This window comes from Delphinapterus leucas, chromosome 1, assembly GCF_059928025.1.
Source record: "Delphinapterus leucas isolate spDelLeu-1000000601 "Yukka" chromosome 1, BTC_Dleu_Yukka2, whole genome shotgun sequence".
Lineage (NCBI taxonomy): Eukaryota > Metazoa > Chordata > Mammalia > Artiodactyla > Monodontidae > Delphinapterus > Delphinapterus leucas.
In genome coordinates, this window is record NC_143129.1 from 35,025,369 (window position 1) to 35,047,942 (window position 22,574).

General features: G+C 38.5%; 1 protein-coding gene across 1 annotated transcript in view; it reads left to right on the plus strand.

Annotated features, from left to right (window-relative positions):
- The window catches only part of PLD5 (phospholipase D family member 5), a 270,932-nt gene that overhangs the window by 73,534 nt on the left and 174,824 nt on the right, over positions 1-22,574 (plus strand). The window contains 1 exon segment of the mRNA XM_089907920.1: positions 17,353-17,464. Within this exon segment, the coding sequence (XP_089764046.1) occupies positions 17,353-17,464 (112 nt within the window).

Consider the following 22,574-nt stretch of genomic DNA (forward strand, 5'->3'; position numbering starts at 1 on the left):
ATCCCCCAAAACTTGTATCCCGTCACAGCAAAGGCTCAAAGTCTAGGATCTCTTCATCTGCATCAGGACAGGATCTGAATAGGACTCCTCATGAGGGCTCCTCTTGATTTGGAAACCTGTGAACTACAAAGACAAGATACATGCCCCCCAGCATACAATGGCAAAATAGAGATAACTACGATAGATACTTCTGTTCAAAAGGGGGAAGTAGAGAGCACAAATTAGTCATTGAACCCACAGCAGTTTTAAAAGCCAACCTGGCACACATCACCAGTTTTCCGAACTTGGAGAACAGGGAATGTCTTTAGACTGGGATCTAGTTCTGCTTCCTGGGGGTGCTTTCCTAATCTGCCGTTCTCAGAAACTCTTTGCTCCACCCTCTGTGTTTTTCTTTCTTTTTCATAAGAAATAGCCTGTGCTTGCTTCAGACATATTTTCTTGGTTGGCTTTCTACCAGTAGAAATCTGAGGCCCCAGAGACCTCTTTTCATTTTAAACCACCTCTGTCCTTTTTTAGTCCAAAATGGAACGACCCCTTAAAAACTTCTGTAGACTTACTATGTATCCAGTTATAATCCACTCTATTAGCAAAAGGCCACACCACAAAAAACTCACAGGTGGTCTTTTTCTACTTTGGACTGTGACTCAAGATGCTTCGGAACCTCACCCTTGAATTTTCCAGGAGCCCTTTTGAGAGGCAGCCCACCACCACCACCGCTTTTAATCCTTCAGAGGTCTCAACATGGAATCGTACAGCCACAGCTTTGATTTGATCCTTACCCTGAGGTCATTTCTCATTTTGAGAATGTTTTTGCTCAATTGAGAGACTGTCCTAGATTTTCTACATTCCTCTCAAAATTCTGCATGAAAATGAAATAGTTTCTTCTTATCATATACCACCAAAACTTTGAATGATAATCTGCCTGAACAATCTCCTTAGCCAGATCTCCAAATCCACTAGTCATATTTTCTATCTCCTACTTTACAGCAGGCAGTAGCGTTGCCAAACTTTCTACCATTACTTTCTCAAGTCCTCAAAAGCAATTTCTTCACTGTTCTTCCAGCCTTGAGTAACAGAATGAGATTCCAGCCCCTACCACCACCCAGTCCCAGAGACAATGCCACATGCTTTAAGTTTTCGCAACAGTAGTTTCTATTTAATTTTTTATTGTGGTATAACAAACAACTCCAAAGCGTATTCATTATTATTTCCTATGATTCTGTGACTTGGTTGACAGTTCTTTTGTTTCAGTAATGCTGGCTGGGATTACTTATGCAGTTGTGGGAGGGTAGCTGAAGCTGGACTGCCTGAGGGCTGGACACATCTCATTCTCTGCATGTGGACACTCATCATTCAGTAATCTAACCCAAGCTTTTTATAAGGCAGCTGGATCCCAGGAGAGTGAAAATGAAAACTACAAGACCTCTTAATTCCTGGGCTCCCAGAACTTTACTTTGCTACATTCTGTTAGTCTGACAAAGTCACATGGCCAGGCCACAATCACTGGAGGGACAAGAGACTCTAGGACGAACATACATGTACAGGAATGGGAGGAATTGTTGGCAGCCAAATTCCCAGGTGGTTTGTATACTCACAAACCTTTGAAAAGAGCTGAACCAAACCATTCTGACCTCTTGCTCTATGAGCCCAGCAAACCCTCCTGGTGTTCAGACTCTGGGAGAAGATGGGTCATCAGAGAATGGCACAGCCTTTCTGTGTCACGGTTCCTGAAGTCACATCATGGTCAGTATTCAGTACTGCTCACAGGGCAGTGGTGAAATGGATGCGTGAGGCTCTAGGTCTGTTTTGCCTAACAGTGCCTAGCATGGTGCTTGATGCATACTGGGTGTTCAGTAAATATTTGTTGTGTAGTAAATATTTGTTGAATGGAAAGATAAACAAAGCTGGATGCTAGTTAAAGTGGTCAGGACAGATTTTAATCAGTAATACTGTTGCAGTAGGGAAGAGGTCCAGGTGAAGGGAACTCAACTTAGATTTGTACAGAGATGCCCGGGCACTTTATATAGGAAGAATGAGGGAGATGGAAGGGCGTGACAGGGGCCTGAACAGGGTCAGGGAAGTAGAAATTTATAAAAAATGGAAAGAGGGTTGGTCCATGTGTGAACCCCATCTGGGATTGCTAGCTGGTGCTTTTCCAAGTTAGGCTCCTACCCTCCCACATAGGCTGGGAGACAGGGGCCTATCTTCAGGTGTTGGCAGAACAGCCTATTCTTTGGCAGTCTTGAGCTTTCTTAGGCAGGCACTTTAATGGGGGCTAAGGTCATCCTAGAGATGTGGCCTTGAGCTGTTAGAAACCATGTTAGTGTTTGTTCAAGCCTTTTAATGGGGGAGGAGAGACAGAGGTAGGGCAGAGCAGGGTGGATGAAATGATTTGTGTTGAGAGTCTACAGTCTTTATAGGCCAAGGTTGAGGGCTGATAGAGAAGTAGACTCAGAGGATCCTGGCTAGAGTTTGGTCAGGGAAAAAGTATTTGTCAGTTGCATGGCTTTAGAGTGAATTAAGGTCGATGTTACCCATGCAGAAAGAAGGTAACACTTAGCTTAATTCAAGTCACTCTCTTAACAGCTGGCCTACTACCAGGAAATGGAATTTTTCAATTTGCTGTCAGTAACCTGGCTATTACTGAACTCACCCAGCAGTCCTTTAGGAGGAGACCCCAGTGTGAACTGATATCTTCTAGTAGAGTCATTCTGTGCCCACCAGCGATGGCTTTTTGCTGCCTCTCATTCCCCTAACAGCACCAGGCTCCTTTACAGTTTAACACCAGTTGGTTTTCTTCAGAGTTTTGAGCTAATTTCACTTTGCCTCTTTACAAGGAGAGAGCTGCATTTGCAGACATGAAGGATAGAGGGGCTTTACCTGCTTAGGAAATTAAATGGATTCAAGCAGGATGTGAGACCCATCTCTCATGAACAGCTCTCCCTACTCCTGTCTGCTCTTGGCCCTGAGTACCATATCGTGGAAGGAGTGGTGAGCAGGAGGGAGCGGGGAGGTTGACAGCGGAGTTCGGAGGGTTGCAACTTCAACAAGACAGTAACCTTTCTCCTCTTCCTCTGGTCCACTGGTGGCCAAGTGACTGCCACTAGTTGAACACCAGGCATGGAGTGTAGTCTTTAAAGAAAGAACAAGCGTGTGGAGTAGAGCGCTTGGTGCCTGGTTTGCTCCATTTCCCATCTCCCCTCACCTGACCCTCAAGCCCTAGAGCAGCGTTTGCAAAAGGACTTAGGATTCAGTGGCCCAGAAGAACTTGTCTAAATACCACATGTCTTGGACTTTTAGAGATTATTTTTCAAGAGCCTGGCTCACTCCTTGCTGCCCTCTCACCACACCATAGGGGTAATTGTACAGAGATCAGGAATGGAAAAAAGAAAGCAGGTCCTTGCTGCCAGGTTTTTCTCTTCAGGTACACTTTAAAGATCCATATCCTGTTCTCTCCAGGCCATCAAGTTTTACCATTTCTACCAATGAAGGTACTGGCTGAAAGCCTATTTGATTTAAATTTTACCTGATTTTATCTTTCAAATGGAAATAGGAAATTAAAGACTTTACCCAACCTTTCAGATTTTGGATGGCTAATCTTTGGACCTTTGAGCATGTTTTTATTTTTACCAAGCCCTCATAAATATTGGGATATAGTCATTGATTGACTTATTGCACACAGAAAAAAGGATGTTAAGAAAGTGAAATTCACACTGTAATTACTCAAGTGAGCTAATTAAAATTTTTAAAAGATGTTTCAGAAAATTGGCTCAGGTTCATAGCTTATTTTCCATTAATATATTTTTAAAAGAAAATATTTTTATTTTGAGAGGCACAATAGTCAAACAGGACTATTCTAACAGACTTCTAAACCAACAGAGCCTGAAAAGTCCTAAACGGAAACCATAAATGGTAAATAAATATGTAGGAATTATAACTGAAAAGCAGCCCATCTACTTATCATAATGCAGCTGTAAGCAAAATACACCAAGGAATGGTATAGCCAGTGGCAGGCAGGCCCCAGCTCAGCAGAAAAGGGACACAAATAAACATGGCACATGACATCTGTGTGTTCTCTGGATGTCTGTGTCCTCTCCGGATGCCATTTTGTAAGAGTGAGCTATGGTCATTATTATTAATAGGATGATGAATGCCTACCTTTTTTTTTCATTTGCCTGGAAATAGACACATTCATTAAAAATGCACTTTTAATCTGTGCTGCCAAAGGGTCGCTATTTTAATTCCCACCCAGAAAAACTCATCTTGTTTTTCCTACTTCGCCCTGGGTGTTGTTAATCTTTTTGTGGTTGTTTCCTTCTGTGCTGAAAGAAACTGGGCAGTGACCTTGCTCTGGATCACAGTCATGTTAAGGGCTAGTGAGGTCTACAGTTCCATGGAAATTATATTTTCATATTTAATCAAAAGACATGGTTGGGCTAAGGGTTTTGTTTCTTTCTGTCCAAATGATGAGTTTAGACCCTGAAACATTGAATTTCTAGGACAACTTGATTGCTAATTTATGGGATAAAATGAGGGAGATTTATGAAATCAAGACTCTTTAGGAAAAGCCAGGAAATATGATTTGACAAAGGCTTCTTAGTAGAGCTACCTAATTCATTGAGCAAAAAGTCCTATTCTCTATGAGTTCATTGGAAGAAACCAAATAAAATAATTAATGAGCTACAACAACTGAATCTTAAAGAGATGTATTTATATGAAATCAATTAGTTACTGGTCTACAGTGAGCCACGATTACCAGTTGATGATACATCACAATTGTTTAATTTTGAAAAATTATGATTTTTAAAATTGAACAGTATTTGCTCAATTTAGTAACTAGCATGTTTGAAAGTTCAATGATCCAAGAGGTTATTTTGGAAAGCATAAGCCAGGATCCTGTCTCTACACAGTAAGTGGTAGGCAGACTGTCAGTGGTAGACAGACTATAGAAATGAGTCAGGAGTATAGTTTATATTTCTTTTTATCTGCTTATTAGCTGTGTGACTTTGAGCTAGATGCTAAACTCTCTGTGCCTCACTTTTCTCATCAGCAAAATCAAGGTGATAACAGAATCTACCCTCATAGGTTGTTGTGTAGATTAAATTAGTTAATATATGTAAAGGGTATAGAACAGCCTTTGACCATTTAGTGCCTATGTAAGTGTTTATTGTTAAACTCATGAATGTTATCATTCACATTTACTTATTTAGGTGCACACTGCAACTTTAGTTCAAGTCAGTTTAATTGTAGTAACAAATAATGAGCTCTTCCTGGGTACTTTACACTAGAATCCAAGATGGTTACCATGTAAAATTAAAAGAGGAATATAATTTCTACAAATGTGAGATTCTGGGTAGATAAGAAGGATTAGGAAAATTATCATTATATATGGAATTCTAACTTTTATTTATTACAGATTTTTACACACACACACACGCAGTGTCTTGCTCTCACCCATCTATCTATGTATACATATATACATGCATACACATATATCCCTCTGGACAGCTGACATCTTGAATCTTGAATACGCAGGAAGTAATGTGATCTTATCCAACCTACAGCCACTTCTGATTTTTGTTAGTTAGTCAACTGGTTGGTGTTTTGCTCCTTGTTTTTGTTTAAGTTGAAGCCCCCTAAGGCCAGGCAGCATTCAGTGATCTCACTTTGGTGGGATGCATCCTGCCGTCCCTTGATTAGGCAGCTGCATCCCTGTGTGACTCAGGTCTCCAGGCCCTGTCTTGTAGCCCACTCATTCCTTCCTAGCAATATTCTTCCTAACTGACTATCAATGTAGATTAAGCAACAGAAGCGAGATTTTGTTTCAGCCAACTATAAACCCTTTCCTTGTGATGTTTGTTTCATAGCTATCTTCATGATTTGTTCATAAATGATATTGTTAACATTTTCTATTACTATCACTTCATACTTTGACCTGTAATATCTCTTAGCCATCCTCAGGGAGCCTGCAGTCTGGTGGAGTCAGCTAGGACTCCACACACTCCACTACTTCTCATTCCCAGTCTCCACCATCTTATTGATTCTCCATCTTCAATGCCCTTCTAAGCCCACTCTTCCTTTCTTTCCCATCCCTGCTGTTCCATTCCCTCTCCAAGTCTACTGAAGTAGTCTTTACACTCATTCATTGTGCAAACGGTCAGCATCTACTCTGCAACACAGGGGTATTTCTGGAACCCGGGAGAATCCTATTTTTGACAATGTCGTTTCCATGTAAAAGTCTGATAAAAGTATCCAAAAATGTTGCAGCCTCATCATAATATTTAATTAGAATTTTTTTTCTTTATTACTATTTTGTAATCTAGGAAAAATAAAATCACAATAGTTCCTGCTTTTCATTTTGCCTGAAAGGAGATGAGCATAGTTGGTGGAGAGGGGTCCTTTAAATAATTGAAATTCTTCCAACCTGTTGTAATTAAGAGGTTGGTATATTGTAATTAGTAGGTTGGAGTGAGACAGCCAGAGAAGGTAGGATATTATGATACAACATGGAAAATGCACATTTCATCCTTTGTTTTGATGTAGATCTGAGGACTTGAATACATTTTTACTATATTATGGCAAACTTCCTATAGTCTATTTTGTGCTTTTATGGAGTTATAGGGGAATATAAAACATGTATAAATTAATTAGAACATAATTAGGATACATACTAATGCTCTGTTGTTATTTGGCTCAGTTTAGAATCCATTATTTTTTGTATTTTCAGTTCTCAAAGTTTGGTTTTATGGAAAAGGCAAACTGTCTAGGAGGCATTTGCTACAGTAGAAAGACCACAGGTTTGGCATCAACCATATTTGACATGACCAGCAGTTTAGTAGTTGTGGTCACACTGGGCAAATGTCATAATCCCTCTGATCATCAATTCCCTTATCTATAAAATGGATTTAATGATGCCTGTCTCATTTGATTGCTTTGTAAATTTGATTAGATAGTTTGTGAAACAGCAAATAATGGAGCTCACAAAAGATAGTTGCTGTTTTCATTTGATTTTTGTTTTTCTAGTGCAAGACATTTACTTTCAAATTCCATACAGGAATTTACTTTATCATTTTACAGCAGGAATAACTTTCAGCTGTCCATCAGGTTCTCAACTTATATTAAAGGAGGTTAAGATAATTCTTCCCAGAATAATAATTCAGGTGGTTCTTCAAAGTTTAGGTGAAGAAAAGAGAAAGAAAAATGTGCATATTTTCAAGTAGATTCTTACCCTTCTGTCCCGGTATGGCAACTTTCAGCCATAACGACCAGTAAGAATCACCTGGGGAGCCTTTGAAATATACCGATGTCCAAGCTCACCTCAGATCAGTTAAATTAGAATATTTGGAGAGGGGCTCAGGGTCTGATACCTTTTAAAAGATAACTTAGGGATTCCATTGTTCAGCCAGGGTTGAGAATTACTGCTCTAAACCATCCCAGTCTAATAAACAGTGTGTGATTTTTATAGATTTCACGATAGAGCCAGGTTGGTCCCTTTCTGCTCAGTCAACTTAATTTTACCTGTTTAGGTTTAATCCTGTTTATTCCAGTTGTTCTCTCAGTGATGATATAAAAGGGTGACAACTTCTATATCAATGTTCCACATAAACAGTAGGTTCTCTTCAGCCTTCTCATCTCCAGACTGAATAACTCCTGGTGCAGTATCAACATGAAAATAGTGTGACCTTATGAAAAGACTGTCCCCTTCTTTCAAAATAGTATCATTTTTGTTCCACAAAATCAACACTTGACACATGCTTATAAATTAGCATTCTCCTGTTTGAAATGTGGCCATAGACTAATTTTGAATGTGCCTTTACTGAACAAACATTTATCAAGGTACTGCGCTGTTTGCTGGGGACACAAAATCAAATGAGCAATGAGTAGTGGGGGAGACAGAAAGACCAGTGATAAGAATACAGTGTGGTAGAGCAGTGATGAAAGGAGCTGTCAGCGAACAGGTTTGTGCAGCTTTCTCTCTGCTCTCAGCAGAGCCCTCCTGGCTCTTGTGGCTTCTGGTCCTCCCTCAATGCAGTTCTTAGTGAATTCCTGCTGCTTCTGTATGCTTTTGCTCCCCCATCTGTTGAGTAATTCTAATTATGTTCTTCCTTGCTTTCTAATATATTTCTAAGGAAAATCATCATTCAAATATAAACTCATAAACACTATGATTAGCAAGAGTTTAACTTCTTTGATTCTTTTAGAATCCAATCATATAGACATGAATAAATCATGAACCCGAAGACATTCTTCTCAATTATTTTCATTAAATAATAACTTTTCTTTAAAGTTGTCTTAGTTTTGTTTACCTATACGCTTGATTGTTTTCTCTCTAGACTTTCGCTCTGTAATTCCTATGGTCTATTGATGTTTTTGGAACTTTTTTTTAAAAAGAATAGGTTGGATTTTTTTCTCATTATAATACCAATAGCTTCTTACTATAGAAAATTTGGAAACTACAGAGAAATGAAAGAGGACAAAATCATCCATGTGATCATCAACAAAAAATTTTTAATGGTTTGATATTTTATGCATAATTACATACATAGGCTCATATAAAGAAATTTGTCTCTTAATTTTGAACTTAATGTCACACCATAAGCATCTTTCCATGTTATTAGAAACCCTGGTAAACATTATTTTAAATTGGTTGCATAATATACAATGTAGCATATACACCAGATTAAATGTATATAACTATTGATATTTCTCTATTATTGGCCATTTAAGCTATTTCTTTTTTTCAGAAGTAAATTCTACTGCAGTAAATATTTCTTTTTTTTTTTTTTTTTTTTTTTTGCGGTACGCGGGCCTCTCACTGCTGTGGCCTTTCCCGTTGTGGAGCACGAGCTCCGGATGCGCAGGCTTAGCAGCCATGGCTCACGGGCCCAGCCGCTCCGTGGCATGTGGGATCTTCCCGGACCGGGGCACGAACCCGTGTCCCCTGCATCGGCAGGCGGACTCTCAACCACTGTGCCACCAGGGAAGCCCCAAACCGTTCTCTTCTTTTTGCTCATTCACTCAGCATCAATTCTCAGAAGTAGGATTAGAGGGCAAAAGAGTCTGAGCTGTTTCTTAAGGCCATGGGGTTTTGGGGGAGCAATGTAGTAAATCCTCATGGTTGCTTCTTGGGGAAGCTGGGACCACTGGGAGAGAGTATGTGAAGGAATTCTGCCTCCATTCTGTGTGGGGCTCTCTGCCCACTCAGAATAAGTGATTGTGGAAGAGCTGGAGTGTTTGGCACCTCCTGGTACTCCTCCCTTGCCCCAGTCACATCACAGGCTACCATCTCCTGCAGTGCCATGCACACTCTTCCAGATACTGCTGAATGCACTGCCAAGATTACGTTGTCCACCCACCTTTTGCAGCCAGACTGGACACTGGAGCAGCCTCAAAGCTACTTTCTAGTACTGTAGGAATCCAGCTGCCCAGATCCCTGTAATAAGCATGCTGCTCCTGATATTAATTCCTTGCTATTTCCTGGCCCTTCGTGGGTATGATGAGCTTATTCATCTCTTTTCATCTGCCCCTGACAGGGATGGCTTTGTTCATACCCATGGGGTGCATAATTGTGAATAACCATCATTAGGCAAGGTCTTGGTGATTAACTCTTCAAAATAATTAAATCCCTTAATGGGGTGGAACCTGGACTAATGAATGGACTGGCAGCCTGCACGCCTACATAGCAGATACTCTGCTGATATCAAGCGAGTAATCCTTATTGCTTGCTACCCCAAAAGTGGATATTCTCAATTAAGTTACTGGGTCTGTGGCACGGTCTGAGTTCCGAAGCTGTGATTGATCCATGACCACAGGACATTTGTGAACTGATATAATGGCCAACATCTTCTGGCTTCAGATAAGGAATTCCATATTCCATCGGCATGTTCTGAAAACAGCTGGGGACTCTGGCCACCATCCCCAGCTCTTCTCTTTTCCCCACCCCAAGCCTAAGCATCCAGTTCATCACTGTACTGTCTCATAAATACCTGAGATCCTTCCTTTTTTTTTTTTCTTTTTGACTGCCATTGACACTAGCTCAGATCATATCATCTCTCACCAAACCACATACCAACCTTCTGATTTCTCTTTCAGCCTGCAGCCTTTCCCTGTACCAGTCCTTCTCCAATTTGTAGTCAAGAGTTTTCTTTCAGAACAAAAATTTGATTATGCCCTTCCCTATGTAAAATCCTTCAGAGGTCCACACTGTTTTCCAGGTGAGGTGTAGACTGTTTGTCCAGGCTTACAAGACACTTCATGATGTGCTCCTACTTATGTCTCTGCCACAGATCTCCACCTGAATATTCTTTCTTTCCTCCCCTTTTTGGGGGAACTTTCCCTGAGTGCCTTGGACTGGGTTATTAGTGCCCTTGCTGTATTTCCCGTAGGCCTGGACCTCCTTTACCTGTCATCTGACACATTTGCTGTATTTGCTTATTTATCATTTATCTCCAATACTTATTAAAGCCCGTGGCACATAGCAGGCATCCAGCAAATGTGTTGAATAAATTTGCTCAAAAGACATTTTTCCTTGTCCTGGGGGTATTTGAGAGTAAAAGTTGACACTGACAAATATATAAGTAAGTAATATATTTACATTTATACCCTTGGAAAACTTTGTGTATTTCAGTAAATATAATAAGTAAATAAGAAAATTTTAGTATGTGCTCTAAACTGAAGAAAACTTTTTTCAGTAAGCATAGTAACAAAAAATTTCACTAAATATAGTAAATAAATAAGAGGTCAATCTTATAGATAATACTGACTGGTTAAATAAATTAACTAACAAAATTGAGTCAAGAGGGGTTGATGCATGTGTGGTTTTGTCTGTTAAGTCACAAATTTGAAAAAAGTCAAGGCAAATGTATTGCTTTAAAAGGACACTGTATCTTCAAATAAATGCTAAATCTTGTTTTCTCATGACTGTATCATCAAATGTTTAATCAGTCCTTATGTCCCTTTTTACTCTGATTTAAACTTTTTATCCTGTGTGTGTGTGTGTGTGTGTGTGTGTGTATCATGATAGCATACCTAAGATATATAATCATAAGGGCACACGCATATTTTGGTACCTTTGTTTCTTTGGGATGGGCCTCTAGATGTGAGACTCCTGTGTGGAAGGAAGCAATATGTTAGAGTACTCTTTCCCCAAATCGTTGACAAGAGTAAATGCTGCCACTCATAAATTATTTCTTGTCTCTTTGAGTGCAAAGAGAGATCTCTATATTGCTTTGTGTCATGCTTCTCTCGTCAACATAAAGCATCTCTTTATGTCTGCTAGCCGTGCAGGCTTGCTCTTCTTAGGCTTGTCTAATCTATACTTTGCCCACATTTGGTTGGGCTATTGGCCTTTTCTTACTAATTTTTAATTTATTTTTGTAGGGTACAGCTGTTAACTCTTTGTTTCTCATTTGCATAACAAATATTTATTCCAGACTTTTACTGTTTTTCATTAACTTTGTGGTATCTTTTGCTCTATAATTTTTTTTACTTTTATAGTTCTATATATCTTTTATTACTTCTATATAGCTGGCTTGTTTATCAGTTTTCTGTGGCCAGTGCAACAGATTAGCACACACTGTGACTTAAAATAACAGAAATTTATTCTCTTGCAGTTCTGGAAGCCAGAAGTCTGAAATTAGTTTTACTGGGCCAAAGCCAAGTTGTCAGCAGAGGGGTGCTCCTTCCAGAGGGTAGCCACCATGTTCTAGGGGAGAATACACTCCTTACCCCTTCCAGCTTCTGGTAGCTGCTGGCATCCCTTGGTCTGCTGCTGTGTCACCCCAGTCCTCAAGGCCAGGATCTTCAAATCTGCCTGCTCCGTGTTCACACTCCCTCCTCCTCTGTGTGTGTCAGAGTCCCTTCTGTCTATCTCTACTATGATTGCCTTTAGGGCTCACTCAAATAATCCAGGATAATCTCCTCATCTCAAAACCTTTAATTTAATCACATCTGCAAAGATTCTATTTCGTTGACAGTTTCCAGATTAGGACCTGACATCTTTGGAGGCCGTTATTTAGCCTCCTACAGCGTGATTAAGGTTTTCACCACTCCAAGACTGTAGATGTAGTTGCCCAGATTTTCTTGAAAGTGTTGGTGTATCCTTATCCTTCCTGAGAACATATTTTTCTATGTAGTGTAATATAGGGGTATCTTCCACTTGTGCCTGATTAAACCGCTTCACCTCTTTCAGACTGAATTAAAATAGCATGTTTTAAATAAAAATCATGTGTAGTACTATTTCTGGATTCTCTGTAAGTCCCCTTGTCTGTTTATCCATTCCTATGCCACTACCATATTAATATGATTACTGTGACTCTATGGTTCATTTTTAATAATACTGAAGACATTTACAGTTAAAAATTTCTCCCTGACACCAAATATTTCTTCATTTCATGGTTTTGCTATGAAGAGCTCAACTGTTCATAGTTTCCTAGAGAATAGAAAAATTCACATTTCTTTTCTCTTTTGATGTAAGGATAATCTAAGAGTGAGTTTTAAAATGTTCAAGTAGTTAAGATTTGTTTTATGAGTTACATGTTAATGGTGTGTCTCTCATTTTGTTACATTATGAGCAGAGAATGAAGCCTGTAGAATATTTCATTTTAACCATTGTTCAAGTTTTTTTAATGGCAGTTACAGGAAGGTTTTTTTTGTAAATGTTCCACAGACAAATATTGTTTTGAGGGGCTTGATATATAAAATGAAAAATATATAAATGTACACATAATCAAGTTTATTAATTGTATTATTTAATTTTCATATACCCTCATTTATTTTCTATTAGATCTACCCAGGCTTGAAAGACATATTTTAAAGTGGTAGTGTTTGTTTTTGTTTCTGTTTTGTTTTTTTTTGCGGTACGCGGGCCTCTCACTGTTGTGGCCTCTCCCGTTGAGGAGCACAGGCTCTGGACACGCAGGCTCAGCAGCCATGGCTCAAGGGCCCAGCCGCTCCGCAGCATGTGGGATCTTCCCGGACCGGGGCACAAACCCGTGTCCCCTGCATCGGCAGGCGGACTCTCAAGCACTGCGCCACCAGGGAAGCCCAGTGGTAGTGTTTTAATTGCCTTTTTATTACCTTTTGCTTTATGTATTTAGCCACTATGCTGTTTGGTACATACCAGTTTATAACTGTCAGTTCCATTACTATGACCTTTTTCCCATCTAGTCCTTTTAAGCCCTCCTCAGCTCTTATTCTAATTTTTACTGAGATCCTTTATACAATTTGTTGTAGATCAGTGTTTCTCAACCTTTTTTTCATTATCACCTTACTTGGGAAATTTTTAGACATTTTTTCCTAATCCTGCCGCCACCATGAAATTTTAATACCACAGATATATTGCATATTTACTGTTTGTATATCTATGTTTTATTGATAAAAAAGAGTAACTTTCATCTACACACATATCTCTACACTCACACCGGAAAGAATCAATTTTCAGTCCCTTTAGGGTAATAGCACTGGGAATGCATGTAATAGATTCTTAGTAGGCCTTCCCCTATAAAGTGTCCTAGCAAGTACATCAAACACATATTCATATCACATTGATAACCAATTATTTCTTCTTTCCTTCATCCTCCTTGATGGCTTTTAGTGTTATTTACTGTTTGGTTAGAGCCCTTCATTGAATATGTTCCTCATATGGGTTATGTAGGTAATACAGTCTCTAAACCTGTATATATCTGCAAATATTTTTTTCTTTTCCGCTGGCAGGTAAAATCCTTGACTGGGTAAAGCACTCCTGGGCTTCACTCTTTTTCTTCCACGGTCTGTCACCACCAAGTGCTGGTTTAGTGTTGCCGATGGTTAGCTCCACGCCAGTCTGATCCATTTTCCTTGATAGGTACCTTTTTGTTTTGTTCTGTTTTGGGCCGGGAGTTTGTAAGAATTCCTCTCTCTCCTTGGTGTTGATTAATTCTACAGAATGTGCCTAGATGTGACTTCCACATTACATTTGCCTCCATCTTCAGTTATCTTTTCAACATGTAAATCTATGTCTTTCCTCAAGTTGGATACTTTTTTCTTCTGTTATTTGCAAACGTATTCTTTTTGTCTCTTTTTCTCTTCTAATACACCTATTAGCCACATGTTATATATCTTCAATTTATCGATCACCCTTTTCTCCCCTCGTCACCTTTATACTTTTGTGTATGTGTGTGTGCATGCATGTTTGTGCTTTGAGATATTTCCTCCGTTTGGTCTTTGGGCCACTAATTTGGGCCTCAACAGTGTTCTTTAATTACTCTTCTAATTTAGCTCTAAAATTGTAGAGTTTTAGTCCAGCTAGAGGACTTTTTTTTTTTAGTCCTATCAGAGGACTATCTTCTGATTTCTCTTTGGTATTTTTGTTTTTCCCCTTCACATTTTATTGTGGCATTTCATCCTGCCTATGAGTTGTTTTGGGTCAACAGAAATAGGCAGTATTTATAACCCCTACTCTCTTGGGTTAAGCAGCCTCTTCAGAGTCACAAAGGGGCTGAGCTGGATCTCTTTCCTTGCGGTACAGCTCTCTGTCCAGGATTGTGCTGTCTATCATAAGGTTTTTGCAGACATTGGAAAAAAATGACTTAAAGTAGGTCAATGTGCCTGAGCCACTAGCTAACTTCAAGATGATTTATTTAAGTTTAAAATGTTAGCTAATGTTTCTCACCAGAAAGAGCAAGTCTTTAAACTGCAGATGTTTAAAAGCCAAGGGGCTTTTGTTATTCCTTTACGAAAACATGATGAGTAAATTTAACTCAGAGAGCAGTGGGCCTTACTGCAGATCTCAGCATAGAATAAGTGTTTCATACCTTTGAAGTAATTACATTTTGAATGTCCTAGCAAAAATGGGTGGACTGGGAGGTAAGACACTGAAAACAGGGGAAATTTAATAGAAGTTCTGCCTCAAGCCCAAGTACAGAAATTCTACCCCAGCACAAGTTCATTACAATGAGCACTATATTTAAAAATTTTAAGACTCCTTGGTGTAAGTAATCAGCACATACTGAAGTAAAAATAAGCTTTATTTAATGACAGTCTGCTACTATCTGTAGCTTTTGGAGTTTCTATTTTCATTCATGTTTGATAGTTCTGGTCTTCATTTTAAATCTCACAAAAATAACACAGTGAGAATAAATTTAAGGCTTAGAGCCAGAAGTACAGATAGGTTAGAAGATCTCTTATGTTTCATTTGTGCTAAATTTATTGTTAACTAAGAGCAAAAATAAAAGCATTTGTTTAAAAATACTGGCTCAAGACTTCCCTGGCGGTCCAGTGGTTAAGACTTTGCCTTCCAATGCAGGGGGTATGGTTTTGATCCCTGGTCCGAGAGCTAAGATCTCACATGCGTTGCAGCCAAAAAAGCAAAACATAAAGCAGAAGCAATATTGTAACAAGTTCAATAAAGACTTTAAAAATGGTCCACATCAAAAAAAAAAAAGAAAGTCTTTAAAAATACTGGCTCACTAACTATGGGGACTTACATAACACACAAAGTACATATGCCTTTTCCCTTTGTGAAAGTGAAAAATACAAACAATTTATGTGACTGTGAGGTGACCATGAGTCTGGGCTCTAGAAATCTGGGCTATGTAGGCATCACCAAACCTTCAAGGGTGTGTGACAAGAGTATAGTGCACCACTCAGCAGAGTGACAAAGCTCACAGGGAGGAGGTTGTGTTGGTGGCAGCTCTGCAGGAAAATCCACAAAGCCCCACCAAGTGCATCTTCCCTCACATCCAGAGTCTGAGCCTCTCACTGCCAAGCCCTCATTTCTCCATAGTAAATTTGAAATTTATGTAGACCCTGAAATCAGCAAATCAGCAGCTGTTTTTTTCCTTATCCTTCTCCCTCTATCTCTTCATATCTCTCTTTCTCTCTCCCTCCCTCTTCCCTCTCACCTCTTTATTAAAAAAGTAATTTGCAACTGCCTGATGCACTCATTCTACGTACCTCATAGGAATACCTGCTTTGTGGGGAGGCTGCCTCCACGCTTTGCATGCAAAGTAATTTGGTCACTTTTGGTGAGTTCTACTTTGGGCAACCTTTATCAGCACACTTAGTTAGACAAAAAGGAAGCCTCCATGCCTGACATGGGGTGCAACTCCTCTTTTCTCTAACTTCCAAGGGTTATGGAGCTTAGGCTATACTGCACCAGCTCTAGGCAGGAGCATGGCTGGATTATGCCAGACGCTCCTCCCTGCTGTCAGCTGTCGCCCTAGCACTGGCATACCAGCTCCCTCCTCCTTGATATTCCAAAGCTTTAGGGTTTTGATCTTTGGCTTCTTTCTTTTCTAAGGCTGAATTGCAGGAATCACTGCTGTACATCTACATTTCATCCATTTTCTCTTTTCAGTCTTCAAATTCTTTCTACATGATCATTATCAATAATCTATTCTTATCAAAGTAAGATAAGACTCTGCCACTTGGGGCCATTAATACCAAAGCCTTATTGCCTGTTTAGCCTCCAAAGGCATTTGAGTTTGTGGCTGAATAACAACATTCTGAAGAACGAATAAAAGAAAACCAGTTCCCTCTTATGATAATGAGGAGTCTATGAAAACACACAAGAGAAAATAAAAAGGATAATGTTGCAATCCACTCACCTAAGATGATACAATAGCTATGGACCTACCACTATTCAGAGTGTCCCTGAGATTAAAAAAAAAATTTTACTATAAAAATTATGTTTGTGAAAATCTTATAAGGAAAGCCTTTACTTTTTATTTTTTTCAGTTATTTTTAGGCTGGGCTAATAATTATAGATTTCTAGGCAGACCATAAGTTGAATTCAGTAAAATACGTTTTAAACAAGAAGGTGAATTTAGGCAAATCCCTGATAAGTAGTCATGATTCCCCCCATAATGGCTAACACTTAAAGGATACTTACCTACTACTATCTCTTAATCCTCACAAAAACCTTTTAAAGTAAATACTAATATTATCTGTCTTTTACTGAAGAAGAAACTGGAAATTAATGAGATTAAGAAACGGAGTTTGTAAATTGGAAAACCAGCTGGAATCCAGGTCTTTCTGGGTCCAATCACAACTGTTTAATATTCTCTGCCTCTTCACGTGTAGATAATTTGAGTTCATGAAAAAGTAAAAGAAGAGTAGATTTGCATCGTAGCATTGAAATGACTATTGCGATAATTGTTGAATTGCACAATACTCAAAGAAACAATGTAATCTGTGTTCCTACTACTACTCTATTTCCATAAACTCTTTTGAATTTACGAAGTGCTGCCAAGGGCTGAAGTGCTTGCCTTTTAAAATTTGAATGAATAGTTTTAATTTTCAATGTTTATTTATTCCTATTTAAAATAGCATACTTTTAGATTTTCTGACTTTGGTTCTGAATATTTTTTCTAGGGTCAACGTCTTTTCGAAAAGTTGCTCCAACTGACTTCTCAAAATGTTGAAATCAAGCTAGTGAGTGATGTAACAGCTGATTCAAAGGTATTAGAAGCCTTGAAATCAAAGGGTAAGGCCAAGGTTGACATGGTACTCTACCTCTGGGTGTTCTGTTCCGGTACCTTTAATTCTACATAGAGCAGTACATGATTTCTTTATAATCAACCCACTTGACTTAGTGCACTTCTTATTTCTCCTTGGAAAAACAGCTTGATTAAAGCCTTTAAATGAGAGAACTAATTAGTTAATTCTACTGGGATTTTTAAAATAGTGTTGTTGCATATTAGCTTATGCAAAATAATTTACTAGCCATTAGATGATAATTAACTGGAAAGAAGAATCTTTCCCTCTCTGAACACTTCAGTGATGTGATTAGAGAGAAGAGCCGCTTCTTATCAGAACAAACATTGGATTTCTGCTTTTCTCTTGACCATCAAATGGAAATTCTCCTCATGCTACATATATTCTTTGAAATAATATAGTCAGATGTAGGAGTCTATGAAACACTGCCTAATTCACAACTTTTAAGACAATTCCACAGGAGATCATCATTTGTATGGCCACTTTGCAATTTGTCTCACAATCCCTGAACACTGACGATAATTATAAAATAAATTTCTTAATTTTGCTGCATCTTTACTAACTGAACTCTCACAAAGAGTTTTTACTGATTTATCAAAAAATTTCACCCTGAATTTACTATCCAAACTGTAAGCCTATGAAAGAAATTGGCAGGTGTGAGCCAGTGAAAATGTTCAAGATGCTGGGTGTCCCCGGGAGAGGACAAGGTGTTGACCCCAGTGAGTGTCAGTATTTCACCTGATGATACTACATCTCACATGTGTGCTGTTTAAACATATTGGGCATTTTTGCTTGTCATCTTCCCTACATCAGTAAGTGAAAATAAAATACTTTCTAAAAAATGGAACAGACTATGAGGCAAGTAAGTGAGCCCAAGTGGCCTTTCCTTCTGCAGAAGAAAAATGGAAAGTGATAAAGCCTATGAAAAGAAAATAACATAGAGAAGACAAAAGCTTGGCCAGGCATATGGGCTTACCACCATGCACATTCTATTTTCTAGGCATGGGAAAATAAAGAAAACTTATATGAGTTATTGCTAGGTCTGAAAGCTTCACCCTGCTACTTGAGCACAGCACAATATACTTGAAAAACTAGAAAATACCTAGTTCAGTGGATTGACAGATACAACCAACATGGATTAGAAATGTATGAATACTTAAACTGTTTAAAAACTATGAAATTGGGTTCCCACTGTAAATTGAATTTCTGTCTGAAAATTTGTTATCTGACACATGTTTAGGAGTGGATTACTCTAGGCTAACTCTGAGTGCCTGTATTTGCCTGTATTTGCAAATGATTTTTCTCATGGAAGCTACTTGCATATCCTTGGGGTTTGATTACCCCAGAAGGGTAAAAAGCAGATGAGTTAGGAAGAGAGGGATGTAGCCTGAGACTTCAGTTGCTTCTTGACTGTACATCCATAGTACTGTTCCTTGCCGTAGCCATTCTAAACCTTATAAACTCAACCAAAAGTTAAAACTAGGCAGTACTGGGGGTATGACAGCCTTTTTTAATTGCTGCTGAGTATTTGGCTACTTTAGACAGGGAATAGCAATTAATGAATTTATAGATAAAGCCCTTGCTTACATTTCTCTTGTGAACTATGAATTAAAATTTCATTATAGTCAGTGCTTCTTACACAAAAAGAAGTGTTTGAATTTCACAAGTATATGCATATGTCACTACAGCTTAGGCTTTGTTAATGTCTAATAGGAGTTCTTATCAAAATAAGAAAATGGTTTTCCTTCACAATGGGAGAACAATAAACAGGACCCAGGGTTCTCACAGCTATTCCCTATGTACCTAGAGTGAGCCTATCTGGCTTTTATTAATGCACATAGGTGTAATATATATGCATCTTTAAAATGCAGTTTTTGTATTTCTCTACTCTCACCCTGTGGCAGAGACATAGTATATACTCACAGTGCCTTTAAGAAAAATTGATATTTTTATGAATCCGTTTTAAATCTGTGTTGGAATACTTTGCTTTGGGGTTATCTTTAAATTTCTTTAGGGAGAGTTCCTAGTCTTTTGGTAAAGTTCCAGGAAGGTTTGTCCAGAAATAGTCCACAAAAAAACAGATAAGTGTGAGACTAGCCATGAGCTACTTCAGCTGTGAAGGAGTTACTGAGTTTAGAAGTTAATCAAATTTATTGTGAAAAAGAACAAGAGTGAGGCTTCCCCGGGAAATGGTAAAGATATAGTGCAGACATTGGCCCAGCGAAGGCACAGTGGGCTGGAGATGTGAGGTGGCCCAAGGCCACAGAGCCCTCCATGGGTGGGGTGAGATTGCAGGTTATTCACTGTGCCACATGCTCCCCACTCCTTGACTCAGAAGTCAGAAGATAATCCTCCAAGGTCTCACCCTGTGGCTGGAAGGTGGGGTGCTTTTGAAACCCAACCTCCTTGAAGTCCTTAAACCCCGGCAGGGATTTCATTCTAGACAAGTCTCCCTGTAAATTCAGAGTTTCACTGATCAGTTTTCCTAATTTCACTTGCTCACCATCTCCACTTGTATCCCCCAATAGCATCTGATAGGCAGCGTGTTAACCTGCATACCCCTTCCCCTCGCTCAGTAGCTCCAACAGCAGCTTCCTTTACCTGAATTTCCAACCGCTCACTCACTCCACATTCTCATTCTTCACATCTAACAGGCCAGATTCTATAGGATCTGCCCCTGAGTCTCTCTCCTAGATATTACAGTCCCTTCTCAGCTACACCTGCCCTAGTGCAGGTATTTAACACCTTGGCCAGACCTAGCCACAGCTACTTTCTCTCTTCCCAACTTCTGATCTTCTCACCCTCCCACCGTCTGATCTCCATGCAGCTACCAAAGGGATCCTCCACAACATGATTATTATCAGCTCACATCCCCACCTAAATCGGGTGTATGAGTATGCCCGAGTGTTATATACACCTTTTAACTGAGAAATATCATACCTGCAACAAAGAGCACAGTATTAAGTGTATAGCTCTAGGAATTTCGATGAAGTAAACACTTCTGTATAATCCCTTCACAGATCATGATGTACAGCATTGCAAATGTCTCAGGAAATGTTTTCATTACCCTTTGAAGTCAGTATCTTCTGCAGACTGACCACTATTTCAACTTCTGCCATTATAGATTATATTTGTGCTTTTTTTGAATTTTATATAAATAGACTTATTAAGTACATACTCTTTCATATCTGGATTCTTTTGCTCAATTTTATAAGATCCATATATGTTGTGTATAAAAGTAGTTTGCTCTTTTACATTTTTATATGGTATTCCATCATGTAAATATAATTTATGTATCCTACTGCTGATGGACATTTGGATTTTTCCCACTTTTTTGTTATTGTAAATAATATGGTGCTATGACCATTCTTGTATGTCTTTTTGGTGCCTGTTTATACTCATTTCTTTGGATATTTACCAGGAGTGGAATTGCCGACATCACAGGCTATGTGTGTTCAACTTCAATAGACATTGCCAGTCAGCTTCCAAAGTGGTTATACCAGTTTACACCACCGCAGACAACACATGAAAGTTTCATTTGCTCCATAGTCTCACAAAACCTGGCATTCTTTGTCTTTTTTATTTTAGCCATCCTGATGGATATGTATCATGACGGGACTTGAATTTTTTTTCCCTGATGACTGATGATGTTGAGCATCTTCTCATATACTTATTGACCATTTCTATATCTTCTTTGTTGAAGTGCCTGTTCAAGTATTGTTCCCGTTGTTATTTTATTTTTGTTTTTTTATTGGCCTATTCTTGATTAATAGGCTGGATTTGAATCCTTTTTTGGCTATATGTATTTCAATTATCTTCTCCCATTTGAAGCTTGTTTTTCCACTCTTCTAATGGTGTCTTTAGATAAATAGAAGGTCTTAATTTTAATGAAATCCAGTTTATTAAGTACTCCTTTATTGTTGGTGCTCATTGCATCCTGTATAAAAAATATTTGTCATCACAAAGTCATAAAGATATCCTCATTTGTTGTGCTCTAAATGCTGTATTGTTTTACCTTTCAGAGTTAAGTCTATTTAGATCTGGACTTACTTTTTATGTATGAGATGAAGCAGGGATGAAGATCAGTTTTTATTTATATGGAAAGCCATTTACTAAAAACAAATTTTTTTCTTCACTGCATTTCAGAGGCATCCTTGTTGAAAATTGGGTGACTATGTGTTTGGGTCCGTTTCTATATTCACTATGTATTACATTCCAGTTGGTCTACTTAACTGTCTTAGGACAAATGCCACATTGTTTAATTACTGTGGCTTTATAATACATGTTAAATCAGGTGGTGTAATTTTTTCATCTTTGTTTTTCATCTTTAAAACCGTGTTAGTTATTCTTGGCCCTTCAGATTTAAAAATAAAATTTGGAATCAGTTTGTCACAAAAATGCTGAAATTTTTATTAGAATTATGTTGACTCTTCAGATAAGCTTCGGGAGGATTGACATTGACAGTATTGAGTCTTCTACTCTATAAATATGGCAAGGCCTCTTACTACTGTTTTAGCTACATCTCTCAAGTTTTTAATATGACATAAATTACTAAAGTATTTTTCAGTTCAAAAAGGTTTCTAATTTCTACTTTAATTGCTACTTTGAACCATGGGTTATTTAGAATTGTAATCCTTGATCTCTAAACATTTGAAAGATTGTTCTATTTATCTTTTTGTTATCTTCACTATGGTCAGAAGAATATACTCTGTATGATTTCAAACATTTGAAATTTGTGGAAAATTACTTTATACATTTTTATTTGTAGAAATAAATTTACTTTATAAATCTTTAGGCCTGTTAATGTGATGCCATTATATAACTTTTCAGTTTTGTTTCTGTATTTCATCAGCTCTTAAAGTTGTCTTGGCCAGAGAGTCAGTCTAAAAGCTACTTCATCATAGCCAAAAGTGGAGTATATGTAAAGTGGCTTCTCATTGCCTAATGCATAATCCTAACTGGTAGGCCTCAAAGACAAGCTAAATAAGGTGTAGTATTGTCATCGGAATCCTCTGTTTCTTTCTCCATATTCACCTTCAAGTGGGGTATGCCATCTGCTACCAACATTTAGCTTGCCAGGAAGTAACTGTGACATATCT